At 43.0% G+C, this 22,127-nt stretch overlaps 1 protein-coding gene across 3 annotated transcripts in view; it reads left to right on the top strand.

The window, feature by feature from the left end:
- The window catches only part of Ttll4 (tubulin tyrosine ligase like 4), a 41,070-nt gene extending 28,011 nt beyond the window's left edge, over positions 1 to 13,059 (top strand). For 2 of the 3 annotated variants that reach the window (XM_038339052.1, XM_038339050.1), the window contains 5 exons: positions 6,564 to 6,666; positions 7,244 to 7,454; positions 7,596 to 7,666; positions 8,176 to 8,261; positions 8,647 to 13,059. In XM_038339052.1, the coding sequence (XP_038194980.1) occupies positions 6,564 to 6,666; positions 7,244 to 7,454; positions 7,596 to 7,666; positions 8,176 to 8,261; positions 8,647 to 8,905 (730 nt within the window). In that variant the 3' untranslated portion in view covers positions 8,906 to 13,059. Of the gene's footprint in view, positions 1 to 6,563; positions 6,667 to 7,243; positions 7,455 to 7,595; positions 7,667 to 8,175; positions 8,262 to 8,358; positions 8,562 to 8,646 lie in introns of those variants that run through there. The other variant, XM_038339051.1, reaches the window with a different exon arrangement.
- The last annotated feature ends 9,068 nt before the right edge of the window (positions 13,060 to 22,127 follow it).

The raw sequence follows: 22,127 nt of genomic DNA, 5'->3' as shown, positions 1-22,127 counted from the left end.
GTTAACCTGAGTATACTTTTGTAACTGTCGGGATTTCTTTTCTTTCTTTCTTTTTTTTTTTTTTTTTGGTTTTTCGAGACAGGGTTTCTCTGCGGCTTTGGAGCCTGTCCTGGAACTAGTTCTTGTAGACCAGGCTGGTCTTGAACTCACAGAGATCCGCCTGCCTCTGCCTCCCGAGTGCTGGGATTAAAGGCATGTGCCACCACCACCCGGCCTGTCGGGATTTCTAATCATACAAAAATTCATACTAATCCAAAATATTTTAGAGACTTGCTGTTGTCTAAAAGGAGATACAGTGATAAACCAAAAGCTCAGTAGGACTAAGAGGTTCTATAGGTGTTGCCTTAGTAGTCATCTTAAAATGGTGAAGTCATGTGGCATCTATCCTTTAACCTTAGTAAATATGGCTGCCAAACATGTAATTACTATTTAAAATATCGTTTTTTGTTGTTGTTTTGGTAGGTCCATGTTTTTAAACAAGAGTTGAATCAAAGTTACATGTGTAGTAAGTTGTAGGAAATTAAGATTACCCATGTAAGATTTTTTTTTTAGCTATAAGTCTTTTGTTATGTTTTAAGCCAAATTTGGATAAAAATTTTTATAGTTTTTTTTTTAACCATGACCAATGAACTTAAAAATCTTGAGAGTTTACAGCAGTCTTAAGAATTTTTTTTTTTTTTTTTTTTTTTTTTGAGCAGAACATAGAGAAATCATAGAAATAAAGTTTTTAGCTGGGAAGTAGAAAAACCTTAAAGATAAGAGACTTGGAAGTATAGAGCAGAGTAAGTTTAGATATAAGTGATTTGGGGATCATTTGTTTGTGCAGTAGCAAAAGTTGTTGCCATATGAAAAGCAAGCATACAATCTTTGGCCATTGATCTGTATTGAGGCCAAGAATGAGCTGGGGGTGGGTGTAAAATGAAATTCCACAGGAGGAGTTTAGCAAGCGTTCTGTGGACCTCCAGCCTGCAAATAACGACCCAGAGAGAGACTTACTATTTATTAGTTATGAAAGCTTGTCCTTTACTTTAGGCTTATCTCAACTAGGTCTTTTGGTTTTGTTTTTTGGTTTTTGAGACAGGGTTCCTCTGTAGCTTTGGAGCCTGTCTTGGAACTAGCTCTTGTAGACCAGGCTGGCCTTGAACTCAGAGAGATTCATCTGCCTCTGCCTCCTGAGTGCTGGGATTAAAGGCGTGCGACACCACTACCCAGCCTCAACTAGGTCTTATAACTTAAATTAACACGTTTTTTAAATCTTCCATCCTTTACTTCCTCTGTACTCTCCCTGACTCCACCTTTCTTCTTTCCAGAGTTCTCAGTGCCCTGAAGTCCACCTTACCTCTTCCTGCCTAGCTATTGGACATTCATCTCTTTTTTTTGGTTTTTCAAGATAGGGTTTCTGTGTAGCTTTGGGACCTGTCCTGGAACTAACTCTTGTAAACCAGGCTGGCCTCAAACTCAAACAGATCTGCCGGTCACTACCTCTCAAGTGTTAGGATTAAAGGTGTATGCCACCACCGCCTGGCGATTCAGCTCCTTTTTAAACCTTGGCAAAGACACATCTTCACATTATAAACAAATGTTCCACAACATTTCCCCCTTTTTGTCTAAATAAAAAGGAAAGGGTTTAACTCTAACACAGTTAAATTATATACAGTAAGAACAGTTACCAAGTCTTGTCTAAATAAAAAGGGAAGGGTTTAACTATAAGGATAAGTATCAGGTAAGAATTACATTGACAATGTCCTGTCCATTTGTATTTGGCAAATTCAGAGAAAGTACTGTATTATGTATCCTACATTAGTGAATCCAAAGTCTTATACCTAAACCATTTGCTATCATAACTTGTATTACTATCCTAAAAGTATCTTTTTAGACCTGAAAACCTTTTCTTAGCCAGCGTGGTTTACAGAGTAATTCCAGGACAGCTAGGGCTATTACACAGAGAAGCCTAGTCTTCAAAACAAAACAAAGTAACAAAACAACAAAATAAACCCTTTTCTTAGCTAAACAAGTTTTTGTTTCTCAACCTTAATATACTTTATGCCTCTTTTGTGAGTTTCTATCTAGTCTTTAACTCCATCCGACATTTTAGAAGGATGTATTCATTACCTAAATAATAGGAAGTACAGAACAAGTAACTTCCAGACTATAGAAGTGAAACAGCTGATTGCCTAGACAGTCACCCAAGGTTTCTTTGCAGTGTTGGGGCATCCATATTTGGCCTATAGATCTAGAATATCTGACAGACTTTTTTTTAAAAAAAGATTTATTTATTATGTGTACAGTGTTCTGTCTGCTTGTTTGATGCAACTTCTTATCATAAGTGGTTGTGAGCCACCATGTGGTTGGTGGGAATTGAACTCAGGACCTCTGGAAGAGCAGCCAGTGCTCTTAACCTCTGAGCCATCTACTAGCCCTCTGACAGACTTTTCGTGAAACAAGAAAGTTTTGTAGGACCTTGTCTTGGTAAAGTTCAGAAGTCACCTTCTTTTTTTGTCCTACTTGTCCAATTTCGACAGCATACTGTCAGCAGTCAAGGCAAGGGCATTTTCTTGCCCATTGGCCAACTTTGCCACAATAAAAGCAAACTATATGGAGGTTCTTTGATGTCCATAATCTTTTTTTTTTTTTTTTTGTAAATTGATGCAGCCAAGAACAGATGTGTCATACTATCATGAAAAGCCTTAGGGTTTTAAAACATCTTAAACGCCATATTATGTAAGTCTCTGAAGTGTTTCAAAACCATCTGTCTGTATATAAATAATATCTGTTTGACCTTGAAAATATATTTAACATGGTCACAAATTTGATTGTTAGATGACTATTAACCTGTATTTCTTAATTACCCTGAATAGTTTGTTATGATAAATTTCAAAGACTAGAAATTACAGTACATTGTTAAATGAGCTGCATAGGTACAATACCTTAAAACAAAAGTAGAAATATGTAGGGGATGGAGAGATGGCTCAGAGGTTAAGAGCACTGGCTGCTCTTTCAGAGGTCCTGAGTTAATTCCCAGCAACCACATGGCGGCTCACTACCATAAGTAATGAGATATGGTGCCCTCTTCTGACCTACAGGTATACATGTGGGCAGAACACTGTATACATAAAAAGATAATCTTTTTAAAAAAATTGAAACACACACACATAATGAAAATAACCTTGGATTTATATCAGTATACAAAATTATCTTAATCAAAAGTAGAAACATGTATTTTCTTTTTTTAAAAAAGTAAATCTTTATCTATTATGTACACAGTGTTCTGTCTGTATATGCCTGCAGGCCAGAAGAGGGCACCAGATCTCATTACAGATGGCTGTGAGCCACCATGTGGTTGCTGGGAATTGAACTCAGGACCTCTGGAAGAACAGTCAGTGCTCTTAACCTCTGAGCCATCTCTCCAGCCCAAAACATGTATTTTCTAACAAAAATAAGTTTGTATCAATATATAAAAAAATCCATACTGATGTAAAATATTAGAGATTAATAGTTGCTTTTTAGTTTAGATTCAATAATCTACTTTATATCCTAGCATTCCTATACCCCCCCTTTTTTTTTTCAGAAAGAAGTTCTTGAATCTAATCTTGCTTGTTTCTTCCCTTACTATGATCAGTAATAATTTACAACTAACTCCCCACCCCCAGATGATGACAAGCATCTATAACTCACCAAACAACCAAAAGCCCACCTCTTGGGAATATGGGAGATCGTGTTTTCTAGACTGCTTTTTGTTGTCTGGAGGGGGGGGGGGGGTTCCAGCATCTTTAGGGGACCCTGATAAAATTACAATAATGCTCAAGTCCTGGGAGAACTAGCTCTATTACTTTTAGTTTATTCTCTGTGTAAGTCTTGTCTGTGAGGCTAGACCATCTTAGCTATCATCTTTGAAATTGTTCTGGATGTAGAATGTTGAGGAAACTGTAACAGGCATTCTGAGAGACTGGATCACCTAGGTACTTGTCTTTATTGCGTCTGGCCCTTTTTTCTGAAATCACAAACTTTTACAGGTACATTTATTTGCATTAATACAAGAATGGAATGTGCAATGTGCACAAGTCAGCTTAAGATGATTTTTTTTTTCTATGTTTGAGGAGGTAAAAGGCACCTGTCAACTTTGTAAGTCCATTCGGACTGCATAACCAAGCTGGCTTAAGGACTTTGTAGCCAACAAGATTTATTATGTCTCATCCAGTCTCAGAGCTGCTCCCACAGTAGAGGGGTCAGCATATATGTTTCCTGTCCTGTAATCTTATTTTTTTTGTTTTGTTTTGTTTTTGTTTGTTTTTTGAGACAGGGTTTCTCTGTAGCTTTGGAGCCAGTCCTGGAGCTAGCTCTTATAGACCAGGGTGGCCTCAGTCTCACAGAGATCGCCTGCCTCTGCCTCCTGAGTGCTGGGATTAAAGGCGTGCACTACCACCCAGCAGTTCTGTTTTGTTTTTGTTTTTCCATGTCTGTAGCCAAGATTTTTCAGGTCTCCCCCAATCAATCTGATCTTTATTAATTTTGAATAGAACCATAACTTTTTTGTTTTCTATGGAAACAAATATATAACCTCTCCTTCAATGCAACACATTTCCCAACTTCCATTTTGAAGCCAAGACATTTTCTCTTTCTTTTCTTTGTTTTTGTTTTTTGAGACAGGATTTCTATGTGTAACAGCCCTGGCTGTCCTGGAATTCACCCTGTGGACCAGCATGGCCTCTGGACCATTTTACTGTGCACCTGCAGCCTTCTCTGACTGGGAGACAAACCTTAAATGGCTAGGCTGCTACCTGCGGCTCTGGTGGCCTGGCTCTGCCCTCCTCAGTTCTGTGAGAACCTGGCCTTATGTCAGCTTGTGTCAGTGGGAGCCTTGGTTACTGCCCAGCTCTAGAAATGTGCTGATGTAGCAGGCATTTTTACTTAGTGGGCTGACGCTCAAGTGCTCTGCTGCACAGCAGGTCTCTTAGAAGAACCATGCCTCTGTATGCTGAGCCTGCTCAAGATACCATGGTCACCAGGAGGCCATGTTTGATTCCATGTTCCTGAACTTTTTTTTTTTAAGCTTTTTCAGGCTTTTCTTGGATATACATGGTCACATTGGGCGTCATAGGTAGCAAGTTTTCTTGTTGAACTATCTTTGGACTGCCAGCCTAGCTATTGGATAGTCAGCTCCTTTTTAAACCAATCAGGAGGTGTCTTGGCAAAGATACATCGTCACAGTATAAACAAATATTCTGCAACGGGAGTATGTAAGCAGGCTGTGCTGACTGCGGGAGGAGCTCTGCCCGAGGAAGGAACTACCTAGGAGTGCTTAAGGAAGAGATAGAGCAGAACAGGCGGTGGGAGCCCAGGCAGAATTGCAGTTCCTAGAGGAAGGTGAGAGAATGCTAGTTGAACTGAGGTGGATAAAGTGTCATTGTGACAAGAATTTCCATCTGGTGTGTCTCCAAGCAGAATGTGAAATTTGTCAAAGAGAAATATTTCAAAACACAGAGGAGAGGTGTCCCTTGTCCTTGTGAGTGAGCCCAAGGCGGGGGGAGGGGGAAAGCTTCCTGGCACTCTGGTGTGGCTTTTGTAGTAAATAGTAAAACAAAGCATGCTGCTCCAGGTGACACTTAACCCACTAGAGAGACCAAGACAGAATTTGGAATGAGGCCAAATATGGTGGGTGGCAAAAGGCAGTAGAAACAATTGATTTGTGCATACCTTAGGAAAGTCAGATCAGCATCTTGGTTCAGGGTAGCCACGTTCTTTGGAAGGGTGCTCATTTATGCCGTTCCTGGGGTTTCAGCACGAGAAGAATGAAAATTGGGCTCAGTAAACAAAACCACTCTGGGTGGAAGGGAAGTTTACTCTGAGCCACCAAGGCTTTCTCCAGGGAAAGCCGAGAGAAATGGGGGGGGGGTGTTTCTAGGTTACATGGGAATGTGAGAAAGGGAGCTTGTGAGCTGGGGTGGGGTGTGTGAGCAGGGACTGGGACTGAGCGAGCCTAGAGGCTGGCACTGGGTGTTCTTTTATCACATAGGAAAAGGACTATCTGAAAGGTGACCATAGCCATGTAGTGGCCCATGTCTATAATCCCATAAATGAGGCAGGAGGATTGACATGAATTCAAGGCTAGCTTTGGACTACATAGTGAGTTCCTGGCCATCCTGAGTTCCAGAGTTAGTCTCTGTCTCAAAAAGTTAAAAAAGTCATTAGTCTCTGTCTCAAAAAGTTAAAAAAAAGTCATAATGAAACTGAACTACCAGAGATAAAGTGTTTTCCCCAGGGTTCCCCAGCCAATAGGGCAGAGCTTGGTTTGTGGTGAGTGTTAACTAAAGCATCCTGTAGTCAGGCTTACTCCTGGCTTCTTTTTGTCAAATTGGTGTGCCTGACTCTTTCAGTTATCCCATGGTACTTGGTAGTGGATGACAAGCTCTTTAAATGGAGTATACTTTAGAGTGATCTATTCAAGGGATAAGCATCTCCATGTGTCTTCATTTGTGAAGGAGTCTTGCACTGGATCCTTTCTCTGTGTTTTCTTGCACAAGAAGCTGCTGACCTACCTGTTACTTTTTGTCCACCTGTCTTAGCCTGCCAAGCTCTCCTAGGGACAAATGTCAAATGACTCCAGAGCATTTTACTGCACAGAAGATGAAGAAAGCATATTACCTGACCCAGAAAATTCCTGACCAGGTAAGAGATTTATCTTCCCTCCAGTTACCAACAGCCCTCAGTCAAACATCGAAGGCTCTAGAAACATCAGCTTTCCTGTCTAGATCAGAGTCTCTTACCAAGAAACAGGATCTTGTGATACACAGAGATTTGTTGGCACCTATATCTTTCTAGGAAAGTGGATGGTTGTCACCAAGCTCTTAGCACTGTGCTCTCTTTGCTCACATTTATCCTATGGACTTCTTCCCCTGAGAGCCATCGCAAGAGTAAATGTGGGGTCTGGATGTGAGAAAGGCAGGCATAGACTGCCGTATCTGAGTTCTCAGGCACTAGCCTTGACTCAGCAACAAACTCTTTTACTTCAGCCCAAATGGTTCCTTGGCCCTAGCCAAGAGTGCCTTCCTCCAGGAGCTCAGTTCATGGATTTAGGAAGAGATAAGGCGAAGATCTGGCACACCTCAGATCAGGCAGCTGTGGGAGTTCCCGTGGGAGTCCTGGAGCCCTAGAGCCCTAGAGCTCTGTTCCCGACCCCAGCTGCTTATTTCAGTGTCTGGCTCACGCTGTCACATTGCCCTTCTTCCTGTTCCTTGGGCCACAGGACTTCTATGCATCTGTGCTGGATGTCTTGACACCAGATGATGTTCGGGTTCTGGTTGAGATGGAAGATGAGTTTTCTCGTCGTGGTCAATTTGAAAGAATTTTTCCTTCTCGAATCTCTTCTCGTTATCTTCGTTTTTTTGAGCAGCCACGATATTTCAACATTCTCACCACCCAGTGGGAACAGAAGTACCATGGAAACAAGATCAAAGGTAATATACCTTTCTGACCCATAGGAGACCATATTTAGTAGGAGATTAAATTTCATTAGGCCAAGAAATAGGTTTCTTTGGAAAGAAGGTAAGCAATTGATTCTTCTCTGTTAGTCCCAACCTCTGCTCATGTTGTCCTAGGAGTAGATCTGCTCCGGACTTGGTGCTACAAAGGCTTCCACACGGGGATCGTCTCTGACTCAGCTCCACTGGTGAGTGTACCAGTGTAAGGGCATAGCTTCTTCTCAAGCTCCTAAATGCCTTATGGTTGGCTTGTGGATATGTGGGTACCCACCCCTCCCTTCTTCCCTCTTAGACCCCATCTCTTTGTCTCCTTTTAAGGATGTAGTTATTTGCAAAATGCACCGGATGCCTGTCTTTGAAGGATCAAAAAAGTCAGCTGTAGCCTTAACTTTCTCTTTTGGGAGAGAACCACATGAGCTCATGATGTAGGGTAGGGCAGGTGGAGCCCTGTGTTTACAGAGTGACAGAGCTGAACAAGAACCCTAAGATCTGCTGGGCAGTGGTAGCACACGCCACATGCCTTTAATCCCAGCACTTGGCAGGTGCAGGTGCAGTTCTTTATGAGTTCAAGACCAGCCTGGTCTGCAGAGCTAGTTCCAGAACAGGCTCCAAAATGCTACAGAGAAACCCTGTCTTGAACAAAACAAAACAACCCTTCTTGAACTCAACTGACCCTCATTACTGTCTTTGTTCCTAGTGGTCTCTGCCAACATCACTCATGACTGCCTCAAAGGGTGATGGGACATCCAGTGCCAGCAGCAAATCAGAACGCATCAGGTCAAGGTGAGTGCTACTTCAACAAGGGAAGCTTATTGAATTGGGGGTTAGAGTTTCTTTTCTCTTTCCCTAGACCATGACAGTGAAAGGATTCTCCACCTAGGGGCTGGTAGGAGTGTCAGAATATACTGCCACGCTGTTTTCCTGGTGACTTGTGGGATGCTCAACAGAGACCCAACTGCAGAAGCACACTTTTCAGCTATACCCATGTAGGAAGTCCTGGCCTCTTACCCTTCCTCCAATTGGCCCTTGCACTTGAGATCTCACTGCCACAGTAATAAAATATATTTTATGGCTGTTAATATATCCATAACATTGTGGGTGCTTGCCTTGGACTTGAGGGGCATAAATTACATGTTAGACTTGGCGTCAGCAATGTTTTTTCCTTCAGAAAGCAAAGCCGCTCTGATGGAAACATGTCATCCTCTGAAGATGGGACAACATCTAAGCCCAAGAAGAGTCAAGCTGGCCTTTCCCGCATATCCAGGAAGACTTCATCCTCAAAGAACAATGAGAACACCAGCAAACAGCCCAACCGCTCTACCCAGGTGTTACCTGTACTCAAGTACTCTGGGCAGAATTCCAGACTTTCTGCTTCCTCCGCTTCCCAGTCAGCCAGTGACTCCCTCCTGACTGCTGTGAGCCCATGACTGGTCTCCTGCGTGGGAGCACTCAGCTACCTCAAGGGAACCAACCTGCTGACCAGCCTGAGCCTCTCTCCCCCTCCACTTTGCCCCTCATCAGAGTATTTTTTGAAGTGGTTCTATTGTAGATATGGGCATCTGGAGGGCTGGAGGGGGGTGGTGATGGGAGAAGGTAAAGAAGGTTCACCCTCTGTCGCCTCACTTCCTGCCTGGCACCTCATATCTTAGTAGAGATGCCAGTGATGGCCAAGCAGCCTTATAAAGCAGGGTTTGGTTTCTATTCTGAGAGCCATGTGTGATTTATTTGAGGCCCTCATGCAGGGCTTGAGTGTTGCTCACGAGGAGAAAACGTGCTAAACAGACAAAAGTCTCTTGTTCTGTAATTGAGAGGGATTCCTTTAAGGTCTTGATTTCCTTAGGTCTTTTGTTCCCTACACATCTTTGTCTTGAAGAGCCATTTTTAGAAACTCCTAGTCTTAACAAGACAAGCAGGGGAAACCATGACAGGCTGCACCCATTTCCTGGCATTCTGGTCTTGGGGTGACCTCCATAACATATCTCAGTTAATGTTCCACCCAATCAGTAGCCCCTCTATCTTCTGCATCTCACAGGGCTCCAGAGAAGGAGCCTAGATGATTTTAATCGTGATTGTGTAGAGGAGGGTGGAACAAGCTGTTGTCTTCTCAACACAGAGAGTCTTTAATCAGTATTGCTTTGAGCAGGGTTTGGTGCCTTGGCAGGCAGGTTTTAGCACAATCATTTTTGTGGACAGACTTCTCATCTCTGACAGTTAATATTCAGCTAAATCTACCTCCCTTCTGGACTCAGTAAACACTGAGCACCAAATAAACACTGCCTGAGTGAACTGTGCACACAACTCTCCAAGGACACTGGCCTCTGAACCAGAAGCACTGCTGTTCTCCCCACTGTGGGCAAGTAGAGCCTAAGGAAGCCCAAGGTGGGAAGAGTTTCACTAAACTATGGTCTTCCGTAGCCTAGCACTCCTCCTCCCTGGGACCTACAGTGTCTCTAGTTTTTCTAGCAGTGGAGCACATAAGAAGCCAATTGGCCCCATGTCTGCCCTTTGCACACCAGGTTGGAAGCCCATCAACTCAGTCTCACCCTGATCTTATACTCATTCTTTTGAGTTTTGGAAAGAGGAAAACTTCTTTCTTTATGGGTCCTGGAGTCCTGTGGATAATTGGCATGGATACCTGACTGGGTTCAAGGTTACAGAGTAGGTAGAAGTGACTGTCAAGCTGGATAGCAAAGTCCTCAGCAGTACTTTCTGTTCAATGATAAAGACTGCAAAATCAGTCCGCAGTGGGAGGGAGAGTTCTGGAAAGTCTGATATCAATAGCCAACACCCTCTTGTCCTCCTGGTTACAGTATTCTAGTATACACGTGACAAAGAGAAAACAGGCCTCCACTCAGCAACCTTGTGCCTAATGCATGTCTCTGGGCAGAGGCCTAATTGAACCAGTTTATTCCTTGAAAGTGAACTTTCCTCAGTTCCCATTAACAGTCAGGGTCCAACCACACAACTGCATAGAAGGACCAGCATTGCAGCAGACTGGGGTCCACCAGGGAGAGGGACTTGGGGACCCCCTGATGAGACAGCAGTACACTGGCAGTTTCTGTTTTGTGTTCTGAGGAAAGGCCTCACTTTGTGACTCAGGCTTGCCTCACAAATGCTAGGATAGTCTGTGCATTGTTGTGCCCAGCCACACACTGAATTGAATCTTCCTTACATTTGAAGGTCTATGGGTCTGTTTTGCTAGTGGGAGAAAAATTAGGGTTTATGTATTGCCTCACCTTTCATTCTCAAGAAAATAAAATCTTGGTAAATTATTTCATTGCATATTTAGCACTGACTAGTTAACAGTAGATAATATTCGGTTGAATTGAGGGAGTTTTAAAAAGTAATCGTTTTTGAGAGTTTTAAATTTGGAAGTGTAGTTGAATACATCAGAATTATCAGAATGCATCAGTTGTTTTCCCAAGTTAAGAGCTTTCCCAGCCTCTGGAAGAACAGAAGCAAATGCTCCTGAGTCAAGGAATGAAATAGTCTTTTTCACTGTAGTGTGAATGTGAGACCTACCCTGCAGGGTTGTGAAAAATCTAAGCAAACAAAAGGACTGAGAATTATTCTGTGCAAGAAATGTAAAAATCTCCCCTTGAAATGGCATGGTGGCTCATGCCCTTAATCTCAGCACATTGGAAGCAAAGGCAGACCAGTAAAGCTCTTCCTTAAAGGAAGGGGCACAGCTACAGAGATATCCTAGAAGAGGCCAGAACAGTTTCTAGACCCTCACTGCTCTTCACCTAGTGCTCATCAAAGCACAATTTTCTTCATCATTCCCATGGAATCTCTTGGCCGGTTTAATATTTACAGCATGTGATTGTCCCAGGGAGGGGAACATTAAGTATCCTGAATATGAATGTGAATTGGTAATTTGGTTATCCTAAGCACCTTGATTGACAAAGAATAATAAGAGTGAGTGAGTACCTAGTGTCTTAGACTAACAGCACAGAAGATTCGGAATCAAATAGGAACCAGAGGATTGCTGTGTGGACCTAGCAACGGTGTTGGGATGGTGTCACTTCGGGTCCATTCTCGGGATGGCATCTATTTTGCTGAAAGTGACTTCCCATCGCCATAGCCAAAGAACATTCGGTGGTTTCTGCGGCAGCTCAGCACTGCTGAATTAAAGGTTAATCCACACACAGCGATTTCCATGTCCTGCAGCAGAATTTGTTACCTGGAATAAGGTGATGAGAGGCTGCTAGGGAGCATCCCCTGTTGGCTTCTTGTTAGTGCTGAAGGCTCCCTCTGCTTACTGCTCGTGTTTAGTTTGCTTTGGGCCTGGAAACAGTGACTTTCAGAGAGCTGTATTTTGTCACTTGGGATTTTGATCCAGCCTCTCCAGCAACGCCTAGCCCTGAACATTCCTCTAATACCTGGGGACCTGTGTGGACTCATTGGACCTCCCTTCGTCAGCTTCAGATAGTGGGAGCAGCAAACAGTCTTAGGTCGGTCTTAGTGAGTTTCTGATGGAGAGATCACAGCATTGTCGACATCAGTCTAAGACCCATTTGTGCCTTAGCCAGCAGATGTGCAGAGACTGGGAATACCACCGGTCAACATTTGAAATGTCTCTCTATCTTCTGAATTTCAGTTTAGTTACCAGGTATATCAATCTCTTGGATGTAGTTATGGGGATTAAATTGGGTGTAAGACATCTAAAGAAAAAATGCCTCGCATTGTAGATTTCAAATAAATCCTAAAATATCAATGATCATCAAGCCATATCCTTGGAGTTGCAGCAACAGTACCAGGGGTTTCAGAGCTGTAACAGCTTAGCAGATGTTCTCAGACCTGTGGTGGCTGTGTCCGACAGTCGGTGCTTCTAAACAGTACACAACTGTTTAACATTTGCAAGGTATTGAGTATGATAATAATCTAGACACCATTTGAAGTCCACCAGAGATGTGCGCAGGTTAAATGTGGCAAATGATACTCCATTTTCCTAAGGGATTGAAACATCTGTGTGCTTTGATACTGGAAGGTCCTAGAACCAACCCCCACATGGACTGGAGAACTCACTTTGATTCTGCCCATGGGAGATGAGAGCTGTGGATTTGACCAAGATAGTTAGCTTGAAAGTTTAGAGCCCTATCAGCTGCCAGGGGCACAAGTAAAACTTACACTAATAGGCTCAAATACTGAAATGTCCCTGCCTGGAAATGCAGTCATCGGTAGAAATGCCTGTATTGTTGGCAAGGATGCACAGGTTCATTGATTGCCAGCTTGGCTGTTTAGAAAGAACATGTGGTCAGAAAAGAATAGATGAGCACATCTGTTCAATATATACAGTTTAGACATAAGAGGAAAAACTGGGCTACGTGAAAGAAGTCAGAAACGTGTTTGTGCTTCCTGATTCCATTCTAGAAAAGGACATGGGCGTCACAGACAGCAGGGACTGCCTGGGATTGCCTAGTTATTGCCTATAGATGACTGAGGGGTTGGGGGTTGTAGAGAGCTACATTGGAGTATTCTTGTCTTAATTGTGGTTGTCATAACTTTATATAGTTGGCAGACATCAAAATTGTACAGTTGAAATGAGTATATACATAATTAAATAAAGCTGATATTCTTTCCTTTAAAAAATTTTTTTCTTATTTTTTCAGTGCTGCATATCTCACCCAAGGTCTCAGACAGTGCTAGACGAGTGCTCTACTGCTGAGCCGTACTCCTTGGCCCAAAGCTGGCTAAGAAACAGCGCACATGTGCGTACTCACACACACACTCCCATTTCATGAGGTATAGACATTAAAACCATGGTCACAAGGAAATAACAGGAATACAGCTAAGATTGAAAGGCAGAGCTGTGACCAGTTGGAATGGGTAAAGCCATTGCAACTTGCATATGTGACATGTGTGAGCATAAGATGTTAATCACAATTAAATCCTTGAAGTAATTTATAAAGACAGTATATCTACCTGTGACCCAAAGCATTGAGGGAAGCCAGACATAGGAAGACATAATATATACAGTTAACTGAAATTTGGGGGGAACTCAGCCGTGGGTGTTGAAAGCGGCAGTGGTGAAGAAGGAAGCTTGGGTTTGTGGATGGTGTGCTTGCTGAAACCTACGGAGTTGTGCATGTAAGACCTGTCTATCTGTAAGCAGCATTTTACAAAATGAAATTGATGTCTTAAATTTTAGCATTTTAAGTGTACATTTCAGTAGTATTCATAATATTGGACAACTATCACTTCCCCTGGTTCTAGAATATTTTTCTACTTGAAAGCAAACTGTGCCCATTAAACAGTTGCTCCTCCTTCACTCCCCTTTCTCCCTGCCCATAGTAATCACCAATCTTTCTCTTGTTGTAGGTTCACCCATTCTGGATGTTTTACATAAATAGAATTGTGATCTTTTGTATCTGGCTTATCTGACTTAGCATGAGTTCAACGTTCACTTTGTCAAACAAGGCAACACTTCATTCCTTTTATTACTAGTTTATTTGTGTTAGGAAATGATGGGTTTTGTTATGACATTTCATCATATATATTTATCTCCCATGGCCCTCTGTTCCCCTTCTGGTCTCTTTCCTCTTCAGTGATAGTTGCTGTGTGTGTGTGTGTGTGTGTGTGTGTGTGTGTGTGTGCGTGTGTGTGTGTGTGTGTGTGTGCGCGCGCGCTTTGAGTAAAGACTACACTGAGTGAGAAAATGGTGTTTGTGGAAAGGGTTTATTTTTTAAGAAAAAAAATACATTTATTTAATTTGTGTGTGTATACATAAAGTGCAGATGCCTTCAGAGGCCCGAGAGGTTGGATTCCTTTGGAGCTGGAGTTGCAGGTAGTTCTGAGCCACCCGATGTGGGTACTCGGGACCAGCTTGGGTTCTTTGCAACAGTCTTTAACCACTGGGTCATCCCTCCTATCTTTGGAGCTCTTTAGCCCAGGCTGGCCTTGAGTTTGAAGCAATCCTCCTGGCTTAGTCAGTACTAGAATTACACGTGTGTGCCACACCCAGCTTTGATTTTGTTTAACATGGTTTCCTGGTCCATCCATTTTCCTGCAGATGACGACACAGGTCCATTTTGTGTGGATGAGTAAAATGCCATTGTGTGTCTGCTGGTGGGCTAGTCTGGCTGTGGTGACTGGCTCCGCTGTATTTTGCAGGTCTCTTGCTGTGTGTTTAGATTCCTCTGGGTGTCTCCCCAGGAGGAGATAGTTAGGTAGTTCTGTTTTCACCGAGGAAACACCATACTTACTTCCATAGTGACTGCACTTAATACAGCCTACCCACAGCGTGTCATGCTCCTCTTCCCCCACATTTTCAATGGCATTTTTTGTCTTAATGATAGCCAGTCTGAGTGGGTGAAATGCAATCTCATCATAGTTTTTAATTTGTATTTCTCTGATGGTTAAGAATGTTGAACAGTGTTTTTATGTATTTATTGGCCATTAGTAATTTTTTAAATTGTTAATACAACTATTTGTAATTATTTTTGAGAACTGTCTTTTCAGTTTATTTGCTCATTGATCAGCTAACTGGAGATGTTGGTATTTGATTTAAAAAGTTCTTTTTGTATTCTAGATATTGATCTCATCACAAGTAAAGTTGGAAGAGACTCCATGCTCCATGTACTTTAGTGTTAGGAATTTTTTCTTCTAAAAAAAATTCATTTAAACATACCAGAAAGTATAAAGAAAATAAAATTTATATGATTTATCACCATTCTATATATCCTTCCAATCGTGAGAGAGTTGCTGAAAGGGCTTTATTGCTTTCATCTCTTAGTGAAACATCAACATTTTATTTAATGAAGCTTGCTATTTCCAGTGTCTCTGCATCCATAGGTGCTTGACACTTTGACCTGACTGGTAAGTGAGGGATGAAGGGCAGACACAGTGACACAGAAAGGCTAGGGTGTAGAAGGAGCACGGGCTGCGTTCCCGCCCGGCTCCCGCACAGCCAGCTTTACACCTGAAATAACAACACACAAATTGTATTCTTTTAAACACTGCTTGGCCCGTTAGCTCTAGCCTCTTACTGGCTAACTCTCACATCTTGATTAACCCATTTCTATTAATCTGTGTAGCACCACGAGGTGGTAACTTACCAGGAAAGATCTTAACCTGTGTCCATCTCGGAGAGGAGAGTTATGGCGTCTGCCTCACTGCCTTCTTCCTCCCAGCATTCTGTTCTGTCTACTCCGCCTACCTAATTTTCTGTCCTATCAAAGGGCCAAGGCAGTTTCTTTATTAACCAATGAAAGTAACACATAGACAGATGACCCTCCTCCATCTCCCCTTTTTCTGTTTAAACAAAAAGGAAGGCTTTAACTTTACGTGGTGTGAGCTGTGCTGGCACTAAGAGAGCACCAGGACTTATCACACTAGTGAAACCCAGCTTGTACATCTCTGCAGGGGAGCAGTCTCCAGCTGTAAACAACCAGAAGGAAGATGCTGTAGTTGCTAGTGCTCACACACACTGATGAGTCATTCCTAAACACTAGTATTTTCACACTTGGACTAGAGGAAGCTTTGCTGTCCCTCTGAACCTCATCTGTACAGGGACAGTTTTGCCATTCCCATGTGTGTGAGGCACTGGGTCCTTAATATGGCTGTGTCCTTGTCCACAATACACATACACTCGGCTTCCTCAACTTCCCAGACAGTACCTCTTGTTCTAGTGAATTATTTTGTTTCAAGATAGGTAGCCTACCTGGGCATTGTGGTTTACGCCTATAATCCTATCGGAGGTAGAGGCAGGAAGATCACAGCAAGTTCAAGGCCATTTTGGTCTGTGTAGAGAGTTTTAGGCTAACTAGGATTATAGAACCCTGACTCAAAAAAACACTCCAAGCCAAAAGATAGAAAACCTCATCCTTAAGTTGTAGAAGGTAGTAACTCCCAATGTCCCTTCCATCATGGGCTCAGCCATGAAGGATGCAATGGCTGGAGTATGGCATGTCATTTCTTGGCACTTTGACCTGACTGTAGCAAGTGAGGGAAAGAAAGACATGCAGTGGCACGTACAGGAAAATTGGGGACATATGGACTCATGGCTCTGATAGAGACTACACCACAGCCGGGAAACTCAGTTTATTAAGAACAGCACGGGGAGGAGTAAGACTAGATCTCTGCAGGGGAGCAGTCTCAGGTTTTAAACATTATTTCTCTTCAGAAATGGGATGCCACAGCAGAGAACAATAATAATAGTTCTTTGCTATGTAAAAAATGAGGCTCAAACATAGAATGAGGTATTTAGAGAGAGGAATAAGCCCCATAAATCACTGAATTATTGACAGCCAGCTTTCCTTGCCCTGAAGTAGTGGTTCTCAATCTGTGTGTCGAACCCCCCTTAGAGGTTGCATATAAGATACCCTAAATATCAAATATATACATTTCAATTCATAATAGTAGCAAAATTACAGCTATGAAGTAGCAGATTGTTTGGGGTCTCTACAGCATGAAGAACTGTATTAAAGAGTCACAGCATTAGGAAGGTTGAGCTGAGGTCTGGAAAGAAAGTGCTCGCTGGGCAGTGGTGGTGCACGACTTTAATCCCAGCACTCGGGAAGCAGAGGCAGGTGAATCTGTGAGTTGGAGGCTAGCCTGGTCTACAGAGTATGTTCCAGGGCAGCGAAGGCTACATTGAGAAACCCTGTCTTAAAAAAACCAAACCAAAACAAAAGTGCTCATAATCACAATAACTCTGTCATGTATCTGGCTTGAGTAAATAGTAACAAAAATAGCCTGATACTGACACAAAAATAAACATGTAGCTCAATGGAACTGAATAGAAGACCTGGACAACCTGTGCACCCATTGAAACCCAAGGTTTTTAAAGGATGCCAGAAAGACAATTGGAAAACAACAGCCTCTCCAAAGGAAGATCTGTACAATGAAAACTTTAAGACACTGAAAAAAAATTTAAGACAGTAGAAGATGGAAATGTTAGGATTCAGGTGTTATGCTGGCCCCTGTCACTTGGGAGGATGTGTAGAAGGAGCAGCCGGCCGCTTCCCGCCACCCAGCTCTTGGCCACCCGGCTAGCTTTACCCAAAATAACAACACACAAACTGTATTCATTTAAACACTGCTTGGCCCATTAGCTCTAGCCTCTTACTGGCTAATTCTCACATCTTGATTAACCCATATCTTGACCCATTAGTTTCAGCCTCTTATTGGCTAACTCTCACATCTTGACTAACCCATATTTATATTTAGTAATCTGTTTAGCACCACAAGGTGGTGGCTTACCAGGAGAGATCTTAACCTGCATCCATCTTGGAGAGGAGAGGCATGGCGAATGCCTGAGGCGTCTGCCCCACTCTGCTCTCTTTCTCCCACAATTCTGTTCTGTCTACTCTGCCTACCTAATTTTCTGTCCTATTAAAGGGCCAAGGCAGTTTTTTATTAACCAAAGAAAGTAACACATAGACAGAAGACTCACCTACATCAAGGATGCACTCAGGCAGTATCCTGGTCAGCCCAGGGTCCTAAGGCTCCTACTTCACATTTCCTAGTCTGTAGGCTGGTGCAAAAGGTCCCTTTAAGAGACAAGCTCTGCCCATTCTCACTCTCTTCCCACTGTTATGAATAAAGAAGCAAGCTGCTCTCTGATCTCTCTCTCTCTCTCTCTCTCTCTCTCTCTCTCTCTCTCTCTCTCTCTCTCTCTCTCTCTCTCTTTCCCCTTATATCAGTGAAACTCCCACTGCATGGCATGTCTGTCCCTCACCTGCCATGGGCTCTCATCTGCCATGGTTTAGACCCCACTTGCCAAGGTTCCTCTTGTGCAGAATCATATCAGGAAAGACGTTCCTGAAGGAACTCTGGCCAGCTTGATCATGACAAATATGGCTCTGGCAGGTCTTGCCCTTCTCCTCTATTCTCTCTGCCTTCCTAAAAAACATTAGATTACATTCCTAAAGCTAGCCACAAAGGACTATTCCCTTACATAACCACTTCCTCCTCCTGAGGTTGACAACCAAAGTTGTCAAATAATCAGAAGCCCACTTTGGTTCACCTAATTAACATATCCAATTAAATTAAACACCTTGTCCTAACATGGTTCCCCCTTTACCTTTATAAACCGCCATTTGCTTATATGCTACGTCTGTCTCCTCTCTATCCAGAGGCAGCCCTTTGTCCCCTTGGAACAAATATCACTGTCCCCTTTCTCTTGTCTTCTCCTTCTTCCTCACCTCTATTTCCTTTACCACAGCACCCTAACCCATTCTAACACAGATCTCCCATTCTTCTCTTAAAAAGTATACCTGTTAGGACTAGAGAGATGGCTCAGTGATTAAGAACATTAGGTGTTCTTCCAGAGGACCCAGGTTCAATTCCCAGCACCCACATGGCAGCTCACAATTGTCTGTAACTCGAGTTCCAGTATATTCAACTCCCTCACATAGACATACAGCCCCCCCCCCAAAAAATTTACACCTCCAAGGTCATTTGCTCCTGTTTTTCTGCCTGAGTAAGAATTTAAGTTCTCCAATTAATAAATGATCTCTGGCCAGGTGGTGGTGGCGCACGCCTTTAATCCCAGCAATCAGGAGGCAGAGGCAGGCAGATCTCTGTGAGTCCGAGGCCTACAAGAGCTAGTTCCTGGACAGGCTCTAAAACTATGGCAAAACCCTGTCTCAAAAGAACCAAAAAAAAAAAAAACAAAACAAAACAAAACCCAACCAATCAACCAAAACAAAAAACAACAAAAAAAATGACCTCTGTGAAAACAAGTGTTTGAGTGTGGTTTGTAAACCAGAGTTCAGGAGAAAGCTCCCCTGCCCACTATGCAGGGGTCCCCTTCACTCCTATGCTTAAAGAACTGGTAGAATTAACATAATGAAAATGACTATGGCCTAAAGTGATCCACAAATTCCAATGAAAACAAACCAAAACCACATAAATCAGTGTAATAGACTACACAACCCAGAAGTAAAATCATGTGACATCATTTTCAAGAAAGTAGCCAAAGACATATTTTGAAGAAAGACAGTCTCTTCACCCAACAGTTGGGATAACTAGACAGCTGCATGAAACAACGTGCTCTGCTCTGCAGAAATGGACAGGCTGGAGCGATGGCTGTGCAGGTTATGAGGCTTGCTGCTCCTGCAGGGGACCTAGCTTCAGCTCCCAGCATCCACGTGGCAGAAATGGACAGGCTGGAGCGATGGCTGTGCAGGTCATGAGGCTTGCTGCTCCTGCAGGGGACCTAGCTTCAGCTCCCAGCATCCACGTGGCAGTTCCTTATAGTCTGCAACTCTAGTGCCCCGGAGATCTGCTCCCTGAGTGCTGGGATTAAAGGCATCTGTCTTAGGGTTTTTACTGCTATGAAGAATACCATGACCAAAAGCAACTTGGGGAAGGCAGGGTTTATTTCACTCACAGTTCCATATAATCACTCATATCAAAAGCAGTGAGGGCAGGAACTCAGTCAGGACAGGAACCTGGAGGCAGGAGCTGATGCAGAGGCCGTGGACAGGTGCTGCCTACTGGTTTGCTCCCACTGGCTTGCTCAGCCTGCTTTTTCGTGGCACCCAGGACTATTAGCTCAGGGGTGGCACTGCCCACAAAAAACCTAGACCCTTCTCTTTCAATCACTAATTAAGAAAATGTCCTACAGGCGTGCCACACCCACTCTTATGAAGGCCTCTTCTCAGTTGAGGCTCCTTCCACTCAGATGACTTTAGCTTGTGTCAGGTTGACATAAAACTAACCAGCACAACCTCTGTGTTAACTGCAGCAATATTCACCAAGTCAAATCATGGAGCCAGCCCAGATGGGTAAAGAAAATGTGGAACATATACACAATGAAACTTTACTCAGATAATCTAAAGATGGTTGTAATTATGTCAGTAAATGAGTGGAGCTAGAGTTATGTTAAGCCAAATGCTTCAGATACAGAAAAACTTTATATAGAATCTCTCATTTGTTGAATTTAGAGCTAATAGGGACTAGGGAGATGGCTCAGTTAATAAAATGCTTGTTGCATAGCCAGGTGGTGGTGGTGCATGCCTTTAATCCCAGCACTTGGTGGGTAGAGGCTGGTAGGCAGATCTCTGTGAGTTTGAGGACAGCCTGGTCGAAAGAGTGAGTTCTAGGACAGCCAGATCTACACTCTGAAATCCTGTCTCAAAAAACCAAAAGAAAATAAATGCTTGTTGTACAACCATGGGGACCTTGAATTTGATCCCTCTGCACTTAAGCAGAAGGCTGTGCATAGTAGTGTGTGCCCTGGGGAGGCAGAGACAGGAAGATCCCCTGTGCTCGCTGGCCAGCTTGCCTAGCTTAATTGGTGAGCCCCAGGTCCCAGGAAGATATCCTATCTCAAAAATCAAGGTGGATGGCGTTTGAAGAGAAAAGACACACCAAGTTGCTGTGGTGGTTTGAATTAGATTGACCCCCCACAGGCTCATACGTTTGAATGCCTGGTCCCCAGTTGGTGGAACTGTTTGAGAAGGATTAAGAGGTGTGGCCTTGGTGGGGGAAGTGTGTCACTGAGGGTGGGCTTTGATGTTTCAAAAAACTCCTATCCCAGTGTGCGCTCTGCCTCCTGTTTGTGGCTCTGGATAAAATCTCTCACCTGTTGTTGCGGCTGCCTGTCACCCGTCACCCTGTCTTCACGCCACCATCCTGGACTCTAACTCCCTGGAGCTATAAGCCCAACTCAGCTCTTCTATAAGAGTTTATAAAACTTGGCTATGGCTGGGTAGTGATGTCACACACCTTTAATCCCAGCACTTGGGAGGCAGAGGCAGGTGGATCTCTGAGTTCGAGGTCAGCCTGGTCTGCAGAGTAAGTTCCAGGACAGCCAGGTCTACATTGTCTCGAAAAACAAACAAACAAACAACAACAACAACAACAACAACTTGGTTATGGTGTTTTCTCATAGTAATAGAAAAGAACTAATACAGTTCCCTTCTGATCTCTACATATCCATCCATGAATGGGCATGTACACACATGAACACACATGCATACAAAGTATGTGTATGCACGTGTGTGTGCATGTGTGTGTGTGTAATACATAAAAGAAGGGACTATTTGGGAAAAGGGGGACAAAGCAGGAAAGAGAAGGTGAGAGTGAGGGAAGTGAACTGGGCATGCTCAAGGATGTGCCCACTTCAACATGTAATGAGCCTTTCCTGTATAAAGATGCATAAAATAATAAATAATAATAAAAGCCCTTTTATTTTATTGGAAAGAATACTATCATGAGGATCATTTCCAGTGTTTTCCTTACTTGCTTTAGGCAATGAACCTCTTTTATTGTCTAGCTGTGCTTACAGCCTTGGCATTTCCTAAGGGTCAGCCTTCTGCAATGAGTTAAAAAGATGGACATTAGAGTAAATAAGAACTCCACACCTAGCCACGTTAGCTGTCAATCCAATTGTCTGAAATCAATATTCTGTTTCCTTCTTCTGGGTGGCTACAAAAAAAAGAAAAAAGAAAAAAAGAAAAGATCCTTCACAAGCTGTTAGGATCTACTTTACCATCCTTCTGACTTCTACAGTTGCTGGTAAAATCGTCTCTGATCCTGTGTTTACTTTTTATTTGCTTTGGGACAGGGTCTCATCTAGTTTGTGCTGGTCTCGATCTAGCTATGTATCTGAGGATGCCAGGGATAAGCGTAGGACTTCATCATACCAGGCAAGTGTTCTTCCACTGAAGTGTATCCCCAACCCCCATGTTTATTTTG

The sequence above is a fragment of the Arvicola amphibius genome, chromosome 8, assembly GCF_903992535.2.
Source record: "Arvicola amphibius chromosome 8, mArvAmp1.2, whole genome shotgun sequence".
Lineage (NCBI taxonomy): Eukaryota > Metazoa > Chordata > Mammalia > Rodentia > Cricetidae > Arvicola > Arvicola amphibius.
Note: the sequence above shows the minus strand (reverse complement) of the source record. Positions and strands in the feature narration are given on the sequence as shown.